This window comes from Schistocerca americana, chromosome 2 (assembly GCF_021461395.2).
Source record: "Schistocerca americana isolate TAMUIC-IGC-003095 chromosome 2, iqSchAmer2.1, whole genome shotgun sequence".
Classification (NCBI taxonomy): domain Eukaryota; kingdom Metazoa; phylum Arthropoda; class Insecta; order Orthoptera; family Acrididae; genus Schistocerca; species Schistocerca americana.
This window is the reverse complement of record NC_060120.1, coordinates 652,404,073-652,421,900: the sequence shown is the minus strand read 5'-3', so window position 1 is coordinate 652,421,900 and position 17,828 is coordinate 652,404,073. Positions and strand designations below refer to the sequence as shown.

Below are 17,828 nucleotides of genomic sequence, written 5' to 3'. Positions count from 1 at the left end.
AAAGGTAGGATTTAGCAAATAGAAAGACAAGCAGTAGAAACTCTTACTGTGTGCAGGTGGACATTATCTTGCTGAAATGTAAGCCCAGGATGGATTGCCATGAAAGGTATCAAAATGGGGCTTGGAATATCAACAACATACCACTGCTATGAAATGAAATGGCAACCCACACCATCATTCCTGGTTGTAAGGCTGTACGGTGGGCAACAGTCAGGTTAGTATCCCACCACTGTCTGTGGCATCTCTTTCGCCCAGAATCTCACTGAATGGAGTAGAATTGCCTTCAGTGCTGAGTCCTGCTTTGATATGAGTCCCAATGATCAGAGAATATTTGCTAGTGGGCTGGTCTTAATGACATGAATCATATACATAGATCTCATGAGATTGCTGTGGAGGTCATTACTCACTTCCTACTCTTAGCAAACCTGCTCTGATAGTGTGTGTCTCATTTGAGATGACTCCTATATTATGTCGAAGATGAGGACACTCCAAGGTGACAACCACTTTTACTTTCAATTACTTACTTAATGAGTTTTCTCCTCTTACTCATTTCCATAATCCTTTTATTCATTGTTTTATTTCTTCTTTTCCTCTTATGTACAGCAGTTTTTGTTGTTGTCTGTTCTTTTCATCCTCCTACTTAACTGTTTGTCATTTCAGTATCTATACACACCAGTTTCTCTTTTATGCTTCCTTCTCTCACAAATTTAGAAATAAATATACGTCTTCAACAAACAGGGCGAATATGAAGAATTATAAGCAAGTCTGGATGACATCTAGAATGATGTATGGAGGTGGGCTTTCAAAGACAGTATCCAATCCAGTAAAATTCTACTATGTTTAGGTTATGTTGTCTGTGAAATAAAACAGCTATAGTTTTAGCTGTTGTTACATACAGCCTTTGTCAAAGTCATTTTTTGTTGTTGTTGTTGTATTTCACAACTTGACACACAACATGTAGCACTTACCCAAATTTTTCTAGTATCTTTCCGCAACAGAGAACAACATTTAAAAAAACTGGAAGAATTGTACAACATATTATAACAGTGACATTACAATTTTTATTTAATGGCATACTTTTATAAAATATGTACATCAATATTGTAAAAATATTACAATTCTCATAATAATTAAATGAGTATGTGATAAACAAATATCTTTCAAAGCAAAGAACTTAAGCTGTAAAGAGCACAATAGAAAATTAATAGATTCATTACATAAATATCTATGATCATCTTTGGGCTTGAACTTCATTTTAGAATTTTAGCACCAAAACAAAATGTAGAATATTTGCCTGTCCAATGAGAAACCATATATAATGAATACATAATACATATCTTGAACTGCACGCAACCTACAATCACAAAGTATGATTTCAGTTTTACATGTTAAGTAACTCATAAGGGCATTTACGTGTCTCTTATTAAAAGAACATATAAAAGTGGCAAGGAAACATATTGAATCAATATTAATTTTAGATGTTTCAATAACAAACATTAAAACATTTGGTAACAAAAAAGACAGACAGAGACTTATTAGAAAGAAGATAAAAAGAAATGAAATTTTGAATGTTTTTAATGCAAGGTGAGGGGCATTTGATGCACCAATTGTGGGCAATGGCTTCATATGAAATTTAGTACAGATGTTCTACATTAAGAGAAGATATTTATAAATTTTAGCTTGTGACATTACATTTTTAGAAACTAACACGAAAGATCGAAAGTTTCTTCTGTCACTGATCCCCCAATGACTACAACCAGTTTGTAATATTGTCCATTGGACGAGTGATGAAGGCACCATACTCCAGATTTTTGAATTCAGGTTCAAATTCGCACTACAATTTTGATGAAAAGGTTTCTATGAAAAATATTTTTAAACAAAACAATCAACATTGGAGTATTTTAGGTGTTCCTCATGCATTCTATGTATGTTGTTGTATAGACAAAGATATTTGGAACTTTGTAACAAAGGCACATTTTATTGAAATAAATATTAAATTCTAATGAAATAAAAATGGAAATTTGTTAATATTCACTATTTTTTTCCAGATCAAATGAATACAAATATATATAACACTGGAATTTCGTCTTATTTCATAATAATTTATATTTTATGCAAAAAATAAAATTAATAATAACTGGTCTTTCTGACAACCCAGAAATAAAAATACCTAAGTCACTCATCTACTGAGTGACACCAACATTTGATTACAATCATTACGAGTTGTATGCCAAAGAATAGATTTCTGTTACTTTTCTCACAAACTTTGGAATGTAGAACTGCTTTTTTTCTCTCATATCCAAATGACAATTTATCTGGATCCATGGTGTACAATATCTGGCTTCTCTTGTTAATGATATCATACAAATGTCAAGTGGGAAAACTGTGAACTGCAGGATGAATGCCATATTATTGAAAGAACAAAGTATATAATTACACGTGATTAAGGTGTAAAATAATTAGCTCATGTGATTACACATTTCATATAACACATAAGATAATAAATGACTGAGCAAATAATAGGTGCAAAAGTCTTATCTGCACATACGATCACACTTTACAACAAACATACTTTTCTCATGGTCCAAACAGGTTCAGCACACAAAAAAGTCTTATATTTCTTGCATAATAATTCAAAGTATTGGCACTACTTATTCAAGAGTACACTACATTTCAATACAAAATTACAAAGTCGTGACCAGTATACTTATCAGTAAATAAACCTGAGCACTGATACAATTTAGTGACAGACATTTCTTATGTTATTAAAAGATACAGCTTACTGCTTGCTATTGCAAAAGCAACTCAGCAAAATTCAGCCATCAATTAACCATAGCAGCATGTGATATGACAAATTATGATTGCTACAGTTATATGTATTTACAAATAAATTTACAGAAATTATTGCATTTGAGCACAAATTTATTGGTAGCTGCACATAATTCTTTACAGTAAAAATGTAGATGCACTACTGTCACAGATGCTTAATCTACATTTAACACGCACCTGTAGACAACTTTATACATAGAAAAGAACAGAACCTTTTTGATATCTGGTAACAGATAATATCAATATGACAACTTAAAACTATACTAGCTGGACGTATCAGGGATATCTGCCAATTTAAAATATGCCAAAAATTATTCTCAATAAGTCAGTAAAATTCGTTCTTACTCACAAGGAAGTATAGTATTTTAAATCTTTCCACATGGTTTTAACTTTATTTGCCACCCTGAATGTACAAAACACCTTTCAGTCAATGAATATTTTTCAAACACTTTTTCTGGTCTCACAAGCACTAGCCATTAAAAATATAAATAAGATAGACTATATATGAAACCAGCACTTTCCAAATATCATATGCTTGATGCTCAAACAATGTTCTTCCAGAATAAGAAAATTTAGACTATTCTCGCCACAGAACTTTTATTTACAACATCAAGGTTTGTTCATTACACATTTTGCAAGCAAATATAAATGCAGTTTAAGTGGTGCTGCAAGAATTTGCCTTTCATCCCTTTATGGGGAATAAATTCTTTTTTTTCAATTTTACATTTTCAATAGATGCACTGCACATTTCACTAATGGTAATACACTTGGCCTTTCTCTCAAGAAGCACAAAATGTTCACAATGTCTGTAATAACACAACAGTTCTGCCTGTGAAAGGCAGTACCAGAAATTCTCCTCACGAATGCCTGAGTCTCTGTTCCATCGTAATGTACTGCCGAATGAGGCGTGAAATCTCATGTGCTTGATCTGTTTGTAGCCGAGTAATACGCTGCTGCATCAGGTTACCACATTTCATATCCAGAAACAGAGTGCCATCCTCTGACTTCACTTTTCTGGTTGAGATCACCTCAGAGAAGGGATAATGAATCAGTGTTTCCTAGAAAAATAAAAATACCACTTCTATTAGTACAGTACCTTTTAAGGGCTGAAAAGTTCATAAAAAAATAAGGGTGTGAGACATTCAATTTGTAAAGTGAATAATTAATATTACACATTTTCTGTACTCCCTTTTGCAATATGTATGCTGCTACCTAAAACTATTATTTTTCCGTAAAAATACAATAATATTAAATCACATTCATACTTACATGTGTCACCAGATCAATGAAATGGACACCATGTCTATTGAGGGCCAAAATGTGCTCTGAACGCTCTTTTGGATCTGACACACGCTTTACAGCAAAGAAACTAGATCCAAACAATGGCCATTTAGATAAAATGTCTGTAAAATAAATAATATTTATTATAAAATGGAAAAGCAATATAAGTGTTGTAGTAAAGTTCTTGTACAATGTAAATACTTTAGGATTAAAGGAGACCATCCACTGAAAAGCAGACGTATTGAGTTGTCGATAGGCAAAAAAAAAAAAAAAAAAAAAAAAAAAAAAAAAAAAAAAAAAAAAAAAAAAAAAACCACCTTGCTAGCTTTGAGTTCTCCTTTGACGAGCTATAGTGGTTATTCAGCAGGTGCACTGGTTGTGGCGGGGGAACTGCCAGGTGGGGTGCATAGAGGGAGAAGGAGATGGGAGGTAGGGAGAGGGACTTGAGGTGGGTGGCTATAGGCTTGGAGGGAGGTGGCAGGTTTGTTGGCTAGGAATGCAAGAGGGAGACACGACAGGTATATGGACTGGCATGATTGTAGTGGCCAGGGGGATTCACCACATGCCGAAGGTGACACGGAAATGTGAATTGGGAGGGGGTGACACAATGAATGAAGGTGAAACTGTTGGGTGGAGGGTGCAATGACAGTGGTTTACCTGAGACTTAGTGCAGGATGATTACAGGAGTGGAGGATGTGTTGTAAGGGCAACTCCCACCTGCATAACTAAGAGAAACTGGTGATGGAGGGAAGGATCCAGATGGCTCGAGTTGTGAAGCAGTCATTAAGATTCTGCATGCTGTGCTCATCTGCATGATCTGCCACCAGGTGGTCAACTTTGTTCTTGAAAACAGTTTGGTTGCAGCCACTCATCCGGATGGACAGCTGGTTAGTAGTCACACCAACATAAAAGGCTTTGTAGCAGAGTTGGCATATGATGTGGCTGCTTTCACAGGTGGCCTATTCTCTCATGGGATACATTAAGCCTGTGACAGAACTGGAGTAGGGAGTACTATTGGGCAGTTCTTACACCTTTGTCTGCAACAGGGGTACGATCCCTGTGGCCAGGGATTGGAAAAGGGAGTGGCACAGGGATGGACTACGATATTGTGTAGATTGGCAGCCAATGGAACACCACTTTAAGAGGGCTGAGAAGTATCTTGGGCAGGATGAGAGACAATCAAAGCCCCCATGAAGGATAGGTAAGTCCAGGGCATTAATGGGTGACGAGAAGGTGTTCCTCTGTAGATGATTCTTGGGAAGTGGTGGGAAGGTTGGGGGTGTATAAGGCTATGGGACAGGAAATCTGTTTGTGGACTATGTTTGGGGTGTATTGCCTGTCTGTGAATGCTTTTGTGAGACCTCCGGCATACTGGGCAAGAGAGTTCTCATCACATAGGACATATTTTTTGGTGTGTAAGGGACTGCAGTTACTGTTGGTGGTTAATGGGTTTAATGTGGGCGGGGATGTGGATGGAACCATCACAGAGGTGGAGGTCAATGTCCAGGAAGGTGGCACACTGGATAGAGGAGGACTAGGTGAGGTGGTTGGGAGAAAAAATGTTGCAGCTGTGGAGGAATGCAGATAGGGTGTCTTGGTCCTGAGTCCACATCATGAGGATATCATCACTGACCCTGAACCAGACTAATGGGTTGGGAATTTTGGGACGCTAGGAAGGTTTCCTCTAGATGACCCATAAACAGGTTGAAGCAGGGTATGATGTGGGTGCCCATGGCTTTGCAGTGAATTTGTTTGTAAACCTTTTCTTCAAAGGAAAAGTAGTTGTACATTATGATATACTTCTTAAACAGTATTTTAAATAAGCTACTAATATATGTTAATTATCCAAAATTATGATATATTCTGCAAAGATTGCTTGCGAGTAATACTTATAACAACCACACAAATTCAACTAGTCACAAAGACAAGTTACTAATTTGTTGGATTGTTCTAGAATCTTCGTTCTCCTGTCCTGTTACCTGACCATGGGGCATAGCTGTGTAATAGTGGCAGGGAGAAATTCTTTTAGTGATGTGCTGCAACGGAAGACATTTCACGAACTCACAATCTCGGCCTACTTTAACTACATTGGCAACTCGGCCTCCACAGCGTCAGCAACGAGGCCTTTACAAAACTGGTGACCAGACTTTATAAAATTCTCTAAATACATATCAATCTGATGGATGGCATGAGCAGAAATCTGTGACTGATTGCTGATGATACTGTGGTGTGTAGGTCAGTGTCATCTTTAAGTGACTGTAGGATATAGGATAACTTGGAGAGAATTTTTATTTGGTGTGATGAAGGGCAGCTTGCTCTAAAGGTGGAAAAATATAAATTGATGCAAATAAGTAGGAAAATGAATCCTATAAAGTTCGAATACAGTATCAGCAGTTTGCTGCTTGATACAGTCAAGTTGAATAAATATGCAGGTGGATTGCTGCAAAGTGATGTAAATGGGATGAGCATGCCAGGTCAATTGTAGGGAAAGTACATGGTTCACTTTAGGTCACTTGGAGAATTCCAGGGCAGTGTAACTCAGCGATAAATGTATCTGGGCAAAGAACACTTCCCTGATCTATTCTTGAGTACCACTCGAGAGTTTGGATTCCCCAGCAGTTTGTGTTAAAGGAACACAAAACAATTCAAAGGGGTGCTGCTAGATCTATTATCAACACGTGAATATTATGGAAATGCTTCGTGAACTCATGAGCGAATTCCTACAGTGAAGAAAATATGCTTCTCACGAAACACTATTAAGAAGCTTTAGAGGACTGACATGTGCAACAGACTGCAGAACAATGCCACATATCTCAATCAACAAACGTGAAGACAAGGTGAGAGAGAGAGCTCATACAGAGAGTAGTTTTTCCCTCACTCCATTAGCATGTGAAACAGGATAGGGAATGACTAGCAGCAGGACAAGGCACCATATCAGGCAACATACGATGTAGTGTATTGTAATGTATTTTTTACTGGTCCTGTAATTTACAAAAGCAGCTTATGCATAAGACATTGTAAAAGTCAATTTATATGTGCAGAGGTGAAAGTGATTTCTATGTACACATATTGAAAGTTACAAATAATACATATGGGCCTGGCCTTGTCACCCAACGACTGTGGTCATGTATGTGTGGGTTGCGTTTGTGTGTGTGTGTGTGTGTGTGTGTGTGTGTGTGTGTGTGTGTGTGTGTTTTGTCAAATTCTGATGAAGGCCTGTTTGGTGAAAAGCTTTGTTCAACAGTGTTTTTGTTGTGCCTATCTGCGACTCAGCATTTCCACTATATGAGGAGTAGCAACTATCCTTTCCATAGTATTGTCAAATAATACACTTCAAACATTTAAATATTGCTGTGAGCTGTACCGCATACAGTGTGACATATGGTTAGCATCGCTGCCTGGCATGCTGTGGGCTGCTAGTTCAAACCCAATTCCCAGCTATTACTTTCAATTTAGTAATTATCAGTTCTGGAAGGTTCTTGGAGTTTCTTATGTTTGTATATTCAGGAGTACTCAATGCTCATATAAATAACAGCACTCTCCTTCCAGTTCTTTTCTGGTAGTATATTGCTATTCATAATAAACATGCCTTCAGGGCTCAGTGATGCACTTCACTGATGAACCTGCTTTCAAATCTTCACTTGATTTTGGCTGCAACGGTGGAGATGTCGCATACTTGAGAGCATCTACATCATTAATGGCTTCAATTAGATGACATGAAAGTCACTGCCTATACAGACAGGAACCAGAATAAATGCTGTCAGTGCTTGATTTGTGGTGGTACACACTGGTACAGCATGCTAGTACCTCTGACGAAAAGCATCAGAACCACAAATTTTGAGATGTGTTGTGGTAGAGCTTTTGCTGTGGTTGAAGCAATGTAAATCAAATGCTGTATTCATAGTTTGAAAATACTCAGAAAGACATTTAAAATACTGTTTGAACAAGTCTAAATTTCAAAAACAGCCTCTGATAGGTAACAGTGTCAAAAATCAAGCACTGCATGCAGTATATCATTTCCACAGTCCATATATTCGGGAGGCCAATAAAACAGTAGTAAGTCAACTGCACATCAACCATCCATCAATGTTTTACAGAGATTCTGGTCAGGACCTGATGAAATGGCTGAAAGCATTCAACTGAGTTGTCAAATATGGAAGGTGGGGTGACATGATGCACTTGACAAATGTGTACTTTTACTTGGAATGCACATCCTACTAACAGTTCAAGGTCAATGAAGAGAAGGTCAACAGCAGGGATATATTCCAGGCTGACCTAAAGAAAACGTTTGGCAACAATCAGCATCACATACACTTAGCAGAAGAGCAATTGAAGAACAGGGCCCAATGTCATGGGGAAACGACACTACTGTACAAACAGAATGCAGAACTGCAGATAATTATAGCCCACCTGTGGGACAAAGTTCATCTTCATACATTGGACAATCTGCTCTACAATCCGCAATAGCCTTGCCCTGTTGCTGTACAGAGGTCAATGCACTCTCTTAACTACCAAATTCTGACTGTGAATCTGAATATCACAAAAACTGACATCTCATACTTGGTGAAAGGAGTCACAGAAGACATGTACCAAGCTCTTCTGGTAAAGGACGTCACAACAGAGGAATTAATTAAGTGACAGTGCATCAAGGAAATTCAACAAAAAGAATCAGACAAAAGAAGTATGAAGGACTCCCACAAGTAGTCTCTACACCAATTTTAGAAGGCCACCATTATATCACCTCTCTCATATGCCAGCTTGTAAGAAAAGAGGTACACTACTTTACGGCAGCCACAACTGTTTGACTGAGTAAGCAAGAGATAGCAGACAATAATGTTGGCCCCATACATCTCAGGTGGTTACAGAGAATGTTGAAGAAGAGGTGCCTCGATCTTTATCACCAATCTCAACCACCAGTCAAATGCGACACGGGGAATGGATCTGACCAACTCTGGCTGCCGTCATCAAACAACAACCTGGCACCTGATCAATGCAGGTATAACCAACTTCTCCACCAAATATAACGCCCCGCAGAAGAACAAACATTTAGAGGGCACAGGACAACACATTGGGTTTATTGTCACTGTGTGTTCCCTAGATACATTGTATGCTACTGCAGAGAAAGAGGATGAGTTTTCAACAACTACTATACCATCAGATGTTGATCAATGTAACACTTCTGTTCATGACAGTCAAGCACAGATGGTTATAGTCAACATGCAGTACAAAGCCCGTCACTGTACACTGAAAAAGGTTGCTCATCAATACAACACAGCCATGCCCTCTTGCCATATGGAGGTCCAGTTACTTTCTTAGCTGGTGAGTTCAGAAAAACTAAGCGAGGCATACATCTACGAGGATCAGGCCACCACACTGAAAATCCTCCATGGACAACAGACACAAACAAGTCAGGAAACCCCCTGATCTCATCATCAACAGCCAACTTGTCTGGGTGGTAGTCATCTCAGGGACTTCCTTTTCTATAATGCTGAATGCCTATCATTGACAACTTCGGAATACTACGTTTCTTGATAAGAAAGCAATTGTGCTGAAAGTCACAAATAGGAAATATATCCAGCCAACAGGGACATGTATGGGAAGAATAACTGTCAATGACAAGACACAGATCTCCAAATTTGTTGTTTTATAAGATTGTAGTCATAACATTTGTCTTGGGTGGGACTTCTTGCAAGCATTGCAAGCTCAAGATTGATGAATCTATTTCCAAGATCAACAAATTGTTCTGAATGGTTGTTTGCCATTAAAGACAACATCCAAGAGTCATCAGAAAGATAAGACTCAGTCATCAATGGAGATACTTATTTTAAATGTGAAGCTTTTGTTGATGGCAAAAAGCAAGAGGGAAGGTAGGTCACTCTTTCATAGGTCTGCAAATTGAAGAGTGAGCAGGTGCTTCCCCACTCTATCTACCCCACTATGCCACAAGAAGCAACTATGGGGTGTTTCACAAAATTACAATAACCCTCTGCAGTGCACCTTATGAATCATAGACAACACAGTGTGCAGGCACACCTGTGGGCTTTTGTTTTCCACAAGATGCATTAACACTCCATGTAACACAGATACGAATTACTAATAATACTAATGAAAGAAATGCATGCTAGAGGAGAAATTGATACTTCATCATCCTGTATGGCAGCTGTAGCATTCTTCCAAGAAAGGCAGTTTCCCTATAATAAATGCTGCTCACTTTTCAGTCTGCAGAAAGTATATACTTCCCCAGCATTTTATGTTCAGTTTTCTTACATGAGTAGACAAAAGAACTTCACTGATCATGTGTTTATATAGTGGAGTTATTTTTGGTTTATTAAATGAGTATCTGGTATTGGCTGCCACAGAGGTTGAATGCCCGCCAAAGGAGATGGACTCACATGACCATTATGGGGCACCATGGCCGCACAGCACTGTGCTTGCACGGCTAGAGCACCACCGTCTCGCCGCATGAATGTAGCGGCCCATAGCATTCCACATGGCTATTGTATAAGTGGCCAATCAGTGCACAGCTGATTAGTTCAGTGCTTGCACTTGATCTTTTTGGATCTGTCTTTGCTGTACTAGGACTGTTTGATAACTACCTTGTTTGTCACTCGTTACTCTCTTTGGTCGCATCTTCGATATGTCCGTCCACTGCTCTTGGCCTTGCAGTCATTGTTGTGGTGAATGCTTGTTGTCATCTAGGTTGTTTGTTCTTGTCCCAGACTGATATCTACTCCGCAGTTTGTCTGTCATGTTTTGCTCCTCTACCATTAATCTGAGTTATTCCACTGCAGGCAGTTCTCCTGCCAGGCAGCTTCCTATATTTCTCCAATTCTTCTGGAGTCCCAATGTACACACCAATATCTGGCTACCCAAAGGTATAGCAGAGCACTTATTTGCAATTGTTAAGTGAGATTTAATGTACATTATGTAACTATAAACAATGGCAGAGAAGTGCAACTGTGATATTGTCAGTGACCTTCGTAGTGTAGGGGGAAAGGAACTGGATTACTAAATGTGGCCTCCTGCTGCTGTTTGATATTAACAATGTATGGTAAAGCCATGCAATTGTGTTATGGTCACACGAGTGGATGACCAGAAAGTTACTGACTTCTCTGTTTATTGATTGTGCTACTGACAGACTGCATAAATCTCTTCCAGTCAGGAACTGCTAACATTTGTAGAGGTGGGTGCACTAAGTGGAGTCATTTACCACACATCCACTGCATATCTTACAAGGTGGGTGTGAATACATGTGATGGAATAAGACTGATCATGTTCGGTTCTGCAGCAGCAATCTGCTGTAATGCGCTGCTTGACTTACATGGAAATATCTGAAGATACATAACATTTAGGAGGCCTACTTGATTTGCAAAGTGAGACAGTTTATGCCACTGGGCCTCTTCAGATGCATTATGATGCCACTCACGCTATGAAACGTACTCCAGTGAGTGATAGCATATTACACTTGGGGTAGGCTCTTCAGTATGGTAGGCAGCTGAAAGCTCCAATGTTGCTCATAACACAACAGCTCACTTAACAACTGCAAATAAGTATTCATTTCACAAACTAAAAATAACTCCAATATATAAACATGAGCTCAGTAAAGTCATCTTGTTCACTTACTTAAGAGAACTGAACAGAAAATGCTGGGGAAGTACAGCCTCTCTGAACACTGAAAAGTGAGCAGCACGCATTATAGGAAAAGTTGCTTTTCCTAGAAGAATGCTACAGCTGCCATATAGGAGACTAAATATCAATTTCTCCTCTAGCAATGTAGAACAGTGTGCACAGATTTATGTAGTTTCTGTCCATATGTGTTTCTTTCATTATTATTATTAGTGATTCATATCTGTATTCCATGTAGTGTTAATGCGCTTTGTGGAAAGCTAACATCTCCTCGGGCATGTCTGTACACTGCGCCATCTGTGATTTGTAAGGTGCGCTTCAGAGAGTTAGTGTAATTTTGTGAAACACTCTGTAGTTGTTTCTTGAGGTGTAGTGGGGTAGATATATTGGGGGAAGTACCTATTCACTCTTCAGTTTGCAGGTCTATGAAAGTGAGAAGAGCACGACCACAATCCAGTAATCTATCTTCTGTTGTGCTTCTACCATCCACATCATCCCCTCAACACTTTTACACTCCCAGACCACAATTTATCCCGTAATACAGCTCTACTGCACCTATACATGGTACATGCATTTAATATCTGTTCTTTACCTACTTAATTTAATAGTATACAGTAATTTTATATCACTAAAACTGTTTTTAATAATCTGCAATTACTGCATCCCCTGAAAAATGGAAACTATTAGTACTAGAGAAAAAAATGAATATGAACTTTTTTGTAGGAAATTTAATGTAGTTTAATTTTGTACTGGGACACATTTTCAAGGCAAGCCACAATTTTTGAGGTAGTCAAGAAAGATACTAAAAACTGAACTTTAAACACCCCCCACGACCATGCTCACACCCCACAGGTGGGGATTCTTTGCACATTGTTCATGACACTCTCTCATACTACTGTACAAAAATTTGTGATTAGTCAGGTTTTTTCTCCTATTCGACCTCTTTTGGTCTTTGTCGATTGGGCTATAAATGAATGACATGTCTTTGAGATCCAGATGACACTGCTGCTTTTCCAGAGACCTTTGAAGAACATCTAAATCACCTGATAATTGCATTGAAGTGTATCTGAACTGCAGGCATCTGCGAGAATCCAAAAAAGTGCCCGTGTGCCACTCAAAAAATAAAAGTATTGATGGAACTAGTGAATGGCGATGGAGTTAATCCTAACAAGATAAAATAAGAGCAGTTGCAGCTTCTCCAACTCCTTGGCATATTCCTAATGTGAGAATTTTTCCTGGAATGTGCTCATACTACTGTTGATCCATTCAGGACTTCTGTACCAACGTGTGTGTCCCGTACAATAAGTTCAGGACTTCTGTATCAAGATGTGTGTCCTGTATAAGAAGTACTGCAGGGCGATGCCAAATTCTTCTTGAATGAGGTGCAACAAAGATTTTCCTTGTTGTTAAGGAGGCACTAAGATCTTCTCCAGTACTAGCAATGTATGGCAAGAATGCTAAGACAAAACTTCAGACTAACACTAGACGTCATGGGGCAGGTGCTGTTCTGGTGTAAATTCAGGAAGAAAAGGTGATCACTTACACTTGCAGAATACTTTCCAAGTACAAGATAAACTACTCCAAAACTGAGAAAAATTGCCTTACAGTTGTTTGGGTCACCAATTACTTCCAGCTTTACTTATTTGAGAGACCATTCACTGTTGTGGCAGTCACTATTCTCTATGCTCGCTGACTAACTTCAGGGTATGTCTGATCAACTGGCAAGATAAGCACTGAGGCTCGTGGACTATGATGTCACACTGGTATACAATAACAAACGCTGACACAAGGATGCCAACCGCCTTTCCAGGAATCCTGTAGTGGAATGCAGCATTATGGATGAAATCTTAGTCACTGTTGCATTAAGTTACATTATTGCTGGGCAGAGGGCAGATCCAGCATTGCTGAAAACCATAGAAGCCCTAAGAATGAGTAGCCAACCAAAGGAGACTTCCAATTAATAAATGGAATATTGTATATGAGGAACTATGATCCAATGGGGCAGAAATGGTTGCTCACTATCCCAGCTTATCTAAGGCCAACTGTCCTGAAGTTTTTCCGCAAAGTTACAACATCTGGTCCTCTGGACTTGTGATGACTCTAGACAGAATTATGCAGAGGTATCACTGGCTAAGCCTCCACCAATCTGTTAGACACTATGTGAGCCACTGTAAAGAATGCCAGCAGCAGAAGTATGTTCCACAGTTACCTCCAGAGTATTTGGTACCAATTCCGCCTATAGCAGTGCCATTCAATCAAGTTGAAATTGACCTCTTATTGAGGTTCCCACAGTCCAAAAACAGGAAATGATGGGTAATAATCTGCACTGGCTACCTCTCCCACTAATCTGTCAAGAAAGCACTGCCAACTGCCGAAGCTCTGGAAATTGTGAGGTTCATTGCAGAAGACATCATTTTGAAGCATGGAGCACCCTGTGCGACAATCTCTGATCATGAAAAAGTTTTCTTGTTGCATCATCACCCAAAGGATGACAACTGCATCCCACTCATGAACATATTGTCTCACAAAGCATTTTAATAAGACGATGGCAAATATACTCTCAATGTATGTTGACGTTGAACAGTGACTGAGATACAATGCTGCCCCATGTTACATACACATACAAAACAGCGACGTGAAATACTACGCACTTTACACTGGTCTTTTGCTCCATTGTCACGATGATGATATGACAATGGACACACTGTTCCCTTTTGAAATGGACAAAAACTCACGATGACTACCCATAACACTTCATCAGAAGGACCGAAGAACTAAAATGGCTGGCTTGCATACAGAACTGGATGCCCAGGAGACAGACCAAAAGCACTATAACACCAAGCAGTGGCCAATGAGACACATCCTGGGAGACTTGGTATGAATTTTTAAGCATGTTTAGAAAGTGGGACTATCAGATAAGTTACTAAGCACTACTTTAGGCTGCATCATGCCCTCCTTGGTTGTTGGCCATCATATGCGAAGTTGAGGATTATGGTTCTTCATCACGAAGGCAAAAGTTCAAAGACATCGTCCATGTCCTTCGTATGAAGCCCTACAACATTTCAGAGGCACAGATCAATGATGGGAGCCTCAAGGAAACTGAAGACCCACTCAACGATCGCAAAGCTTCAATGGGCAGGGCTGCCATCTAAGGTTGACATAGTGACAAGAATGTGACAACACAACCAGTGTGTGAGGATCTGTCAGTGCTGGCATACAGAGGCCTATTAACAAGATTTAAATCCAGGATGCTGCAGTCAGTTCCAACGAGAACTTCTGAATCAGCGGGTCGCTGTTTCTCCAGATGAGGGAGCAATGTCGCAAGCTGTGTTGCATGCAGTGCGGCGTAGCAGCTATCACCACTTGCTGATGTGCTGCAACCTGCCAGTCCAAACCCCATGCTTTCCAGTATTTATTGTTTCTGGAAGGTTCTCAAAATGTCCTTCATTTGTAATGTTAGTATATTCTGGAATATTTGATGTTTGGATAAATAGCAGTATTCCCCATCCAAAAGTTAAGTTATGTCCTGTTCTGGCTGTACATTGCTGCTTGTAATAAACATGCTTTCAATGATAAGTATTATATTTCACTGACAACCCTGCTTTCAGATTTGGACTCAATTATATAATACACATCATACATTCTTTTAAGGTAGTAATACCACGGATGCCGTAAATATGACTTTAAAGATTTTCCAAAGGTTTTGACCTCAGTATTTGCTTTTATGTTTTCAGGAAGTCTGTTACAAAATTGAACACCATGTGGAAAGTATAGTTTTGGCACAAGGACATATCAATTTGGGTCGCATATAAGTTTCTGTTTAGTCTGGTAATGCTGTTATGAATATCGAATTTTATTTGGAATCTACTGTCCTTAACTATTACACTTATTTTAAAGAATACAAAGGTTTCCATAATGTATATGCATTGTAAAAGTAAAATACTGGAACACTAATAGCACTTTTTTTTGCAGTTTGGTTTTGGTTTGAATGTGCTGATAGCTGCTTTAGCATTTCCCCAAAATGTGACCCCATGTTTAAGGTGAGAGTGAAAGAAGGGAAGATATACTTTCTTTACTTCTTTCCTCATGACAGCAAGAGTTTAATGAACAAAGAGGGTAGCAGGTCTTGCTCAATTTTGAGTTAAGATATTGTATATGCTTTTTCCATTTTATGTTCTTTTGCAGCCATAATCCTAAGAATTTGGTTTCTGTATTGTTACCAAGTGGTTCATCATTGATGGACAGAAATGTGATGTACATATCTTTGTTCAGAGCATCATAATATTTTATTGCACTAGCGTTGTTTGTTTGTTGAAAGCTGATTTTCTGTGCCCCACTGCTAACTTGTTCTGTGACAGCGATTACTCATTGCTGTAATTATTTCTTTCTTCCCCCTTTTAATAGCATTTTGGTGTCATATGCAAATATGTCTGTTTTATGAGCATACACATTTAAGCTTAGATAATTAATGAATAAAAGGCTCAGAAGTGTTTTCATTAGTGATCCTTGGAGTAGGCCATATATGATTACATTATACTGTGTCAAGTGTTGAAAGTAATTTTAAGGTTGGCATTAGTGAACCTGATGCTCATTGCTGGCTTATGACTGTTCAGGAGACAATGATCCAACTGTTAGACAGACATTGATTATCATACTTTACAAGCTTTGACAGCAGACTCTTACAATCAACCATGTCGAAGCTTTTGATAGGTCAGTAAATACTCTTTTTCAATCCTCTTTCTTGTCCATCAGGCTTAGTATGCAATTTATGCAGTCATAAATGGCAGTTGTTGCTGACGTCTTATTTCTGTATTTGTTTTATTCATTACATAGGAGTTTGCTTTTATTTACAAAATCGCTAAGTTTGTCATACATAACTTTTTCTAATATTTCTGAAATGGAAGAGAAATTGTGGTGGGCCTGTAGTTATTTACATTATCCCTTCAAAATTATTATACATTGGAATTACTTTAGATGTTTTCAGTACATCAGGGAAAGTGCCTGCTTGAACTGAGAAGTCACATACGAGTTTAAGTAATTCAACTTGTTTTCAGCACTTTTAGTTAATATTGTGCAGGGACACCGTCATTGCCTGCAGAGTTGGAGTTTTTAGTCTTTTTATTGCTTTTGCTACTTCACCTCGTGTGGCAGTGCTGATGTATGTTGACCCACAACAGATGCTTACTTTATATTTATTAGAATGGGTATTCTTATTTATGTTTGATTTTACCATATTCTCTGCAATGCCCATAAAAAACTTTAAAAATTGATTAAAAACAGTCTTGGCCGTGAAAAGATATTTATTTGCACTGCTTACCAGTTTTTGTCAGATTGTAACATCCTCAGACCATTTACACCATGATGGTAGGGAGTGGCAGTGAATGTCACCTGCTCGATTTTGCATTAAGGTGTTCTTTATGCTTACTCCATTTTGCACAAACATTTGTGGAGCCACAACACATGCTTTGTTCACTGCCACTGCCTACCATCATGGTATAAATGGCCTGAAGCTGGCCATATTCTGATTAAAACTGGTAACCACTGCAAATAAATATTTTATTGCAGTCAAGACAGATTTTAATCCATTTTTAAAGTATTTTAGTCAGACCACTGCACTTCTCCACAAGAAATGTTATCAAAAATGCCAGTAGAAAGTCATTAAATATGTAAGCTACTTCTAAGGGGTTTGTTATTTCTTTATTTTCTTGTGATACTGTTATATATTTACATGTTGCTCTGTTTTCACCAGTTTCTGTTTTTATAACACTGCACATGACCTTTACGTTGTTTGTTAAAGTACAAATATATTTATCACTATGCATTATTTATTATTTGTTCACACTCATAAGCCTTGTTTCACTTACTGCAGATAACATTTCTGTTTTGATGATTATCGGAACTATCTTGTGTCAGTTCATGGATGTTTTGTTTTGACATCTAATGCATATTTTCATACTTCAGGCTGTTAGTCTCTCTCTTGACATTGTTGATTAAACACAATAAATTTTAAATGCATTCAGTAAACTCTGAGATTTCACTTTTGCACTTCTTACATCCTATCTTCCTACATTTTTGTGTGGATCATGTCAATC

At 38.4% G+C, this 17,828-nt stretch overlaps 1 protein-coding gene across 1 annotated transcript in view; it reads right to left on the bottom strand.

Moving 5' to 3' along the window:
• Nucleotides 1–1,041: 1,041 nt before the first annotated feature.
• LOC124589362 (unconventional myosin-XV) overlaps nt 1,042–17,828 on the bottom strand; it is a 931,914-nt gene continuing 915,127 nt past the window's right edge. The window contains exons 57-58 of the mRNA XM_047131550.1: nt 4,099–4,232; nt 1,042–3,887 (exon numbers count right to left, since the gene is read on the bottom strand). Coding sequence (XP_046987506.1) covers nt 3,687–3,887; nt 4,099–4,232 — 335 coding nt within the window. The 3' untranslated portion in view covers nt 1,042–3,686. The remainder of the gene's footprint in view (nt 3,888–4,098; nt 4,233–17,828) is intronic.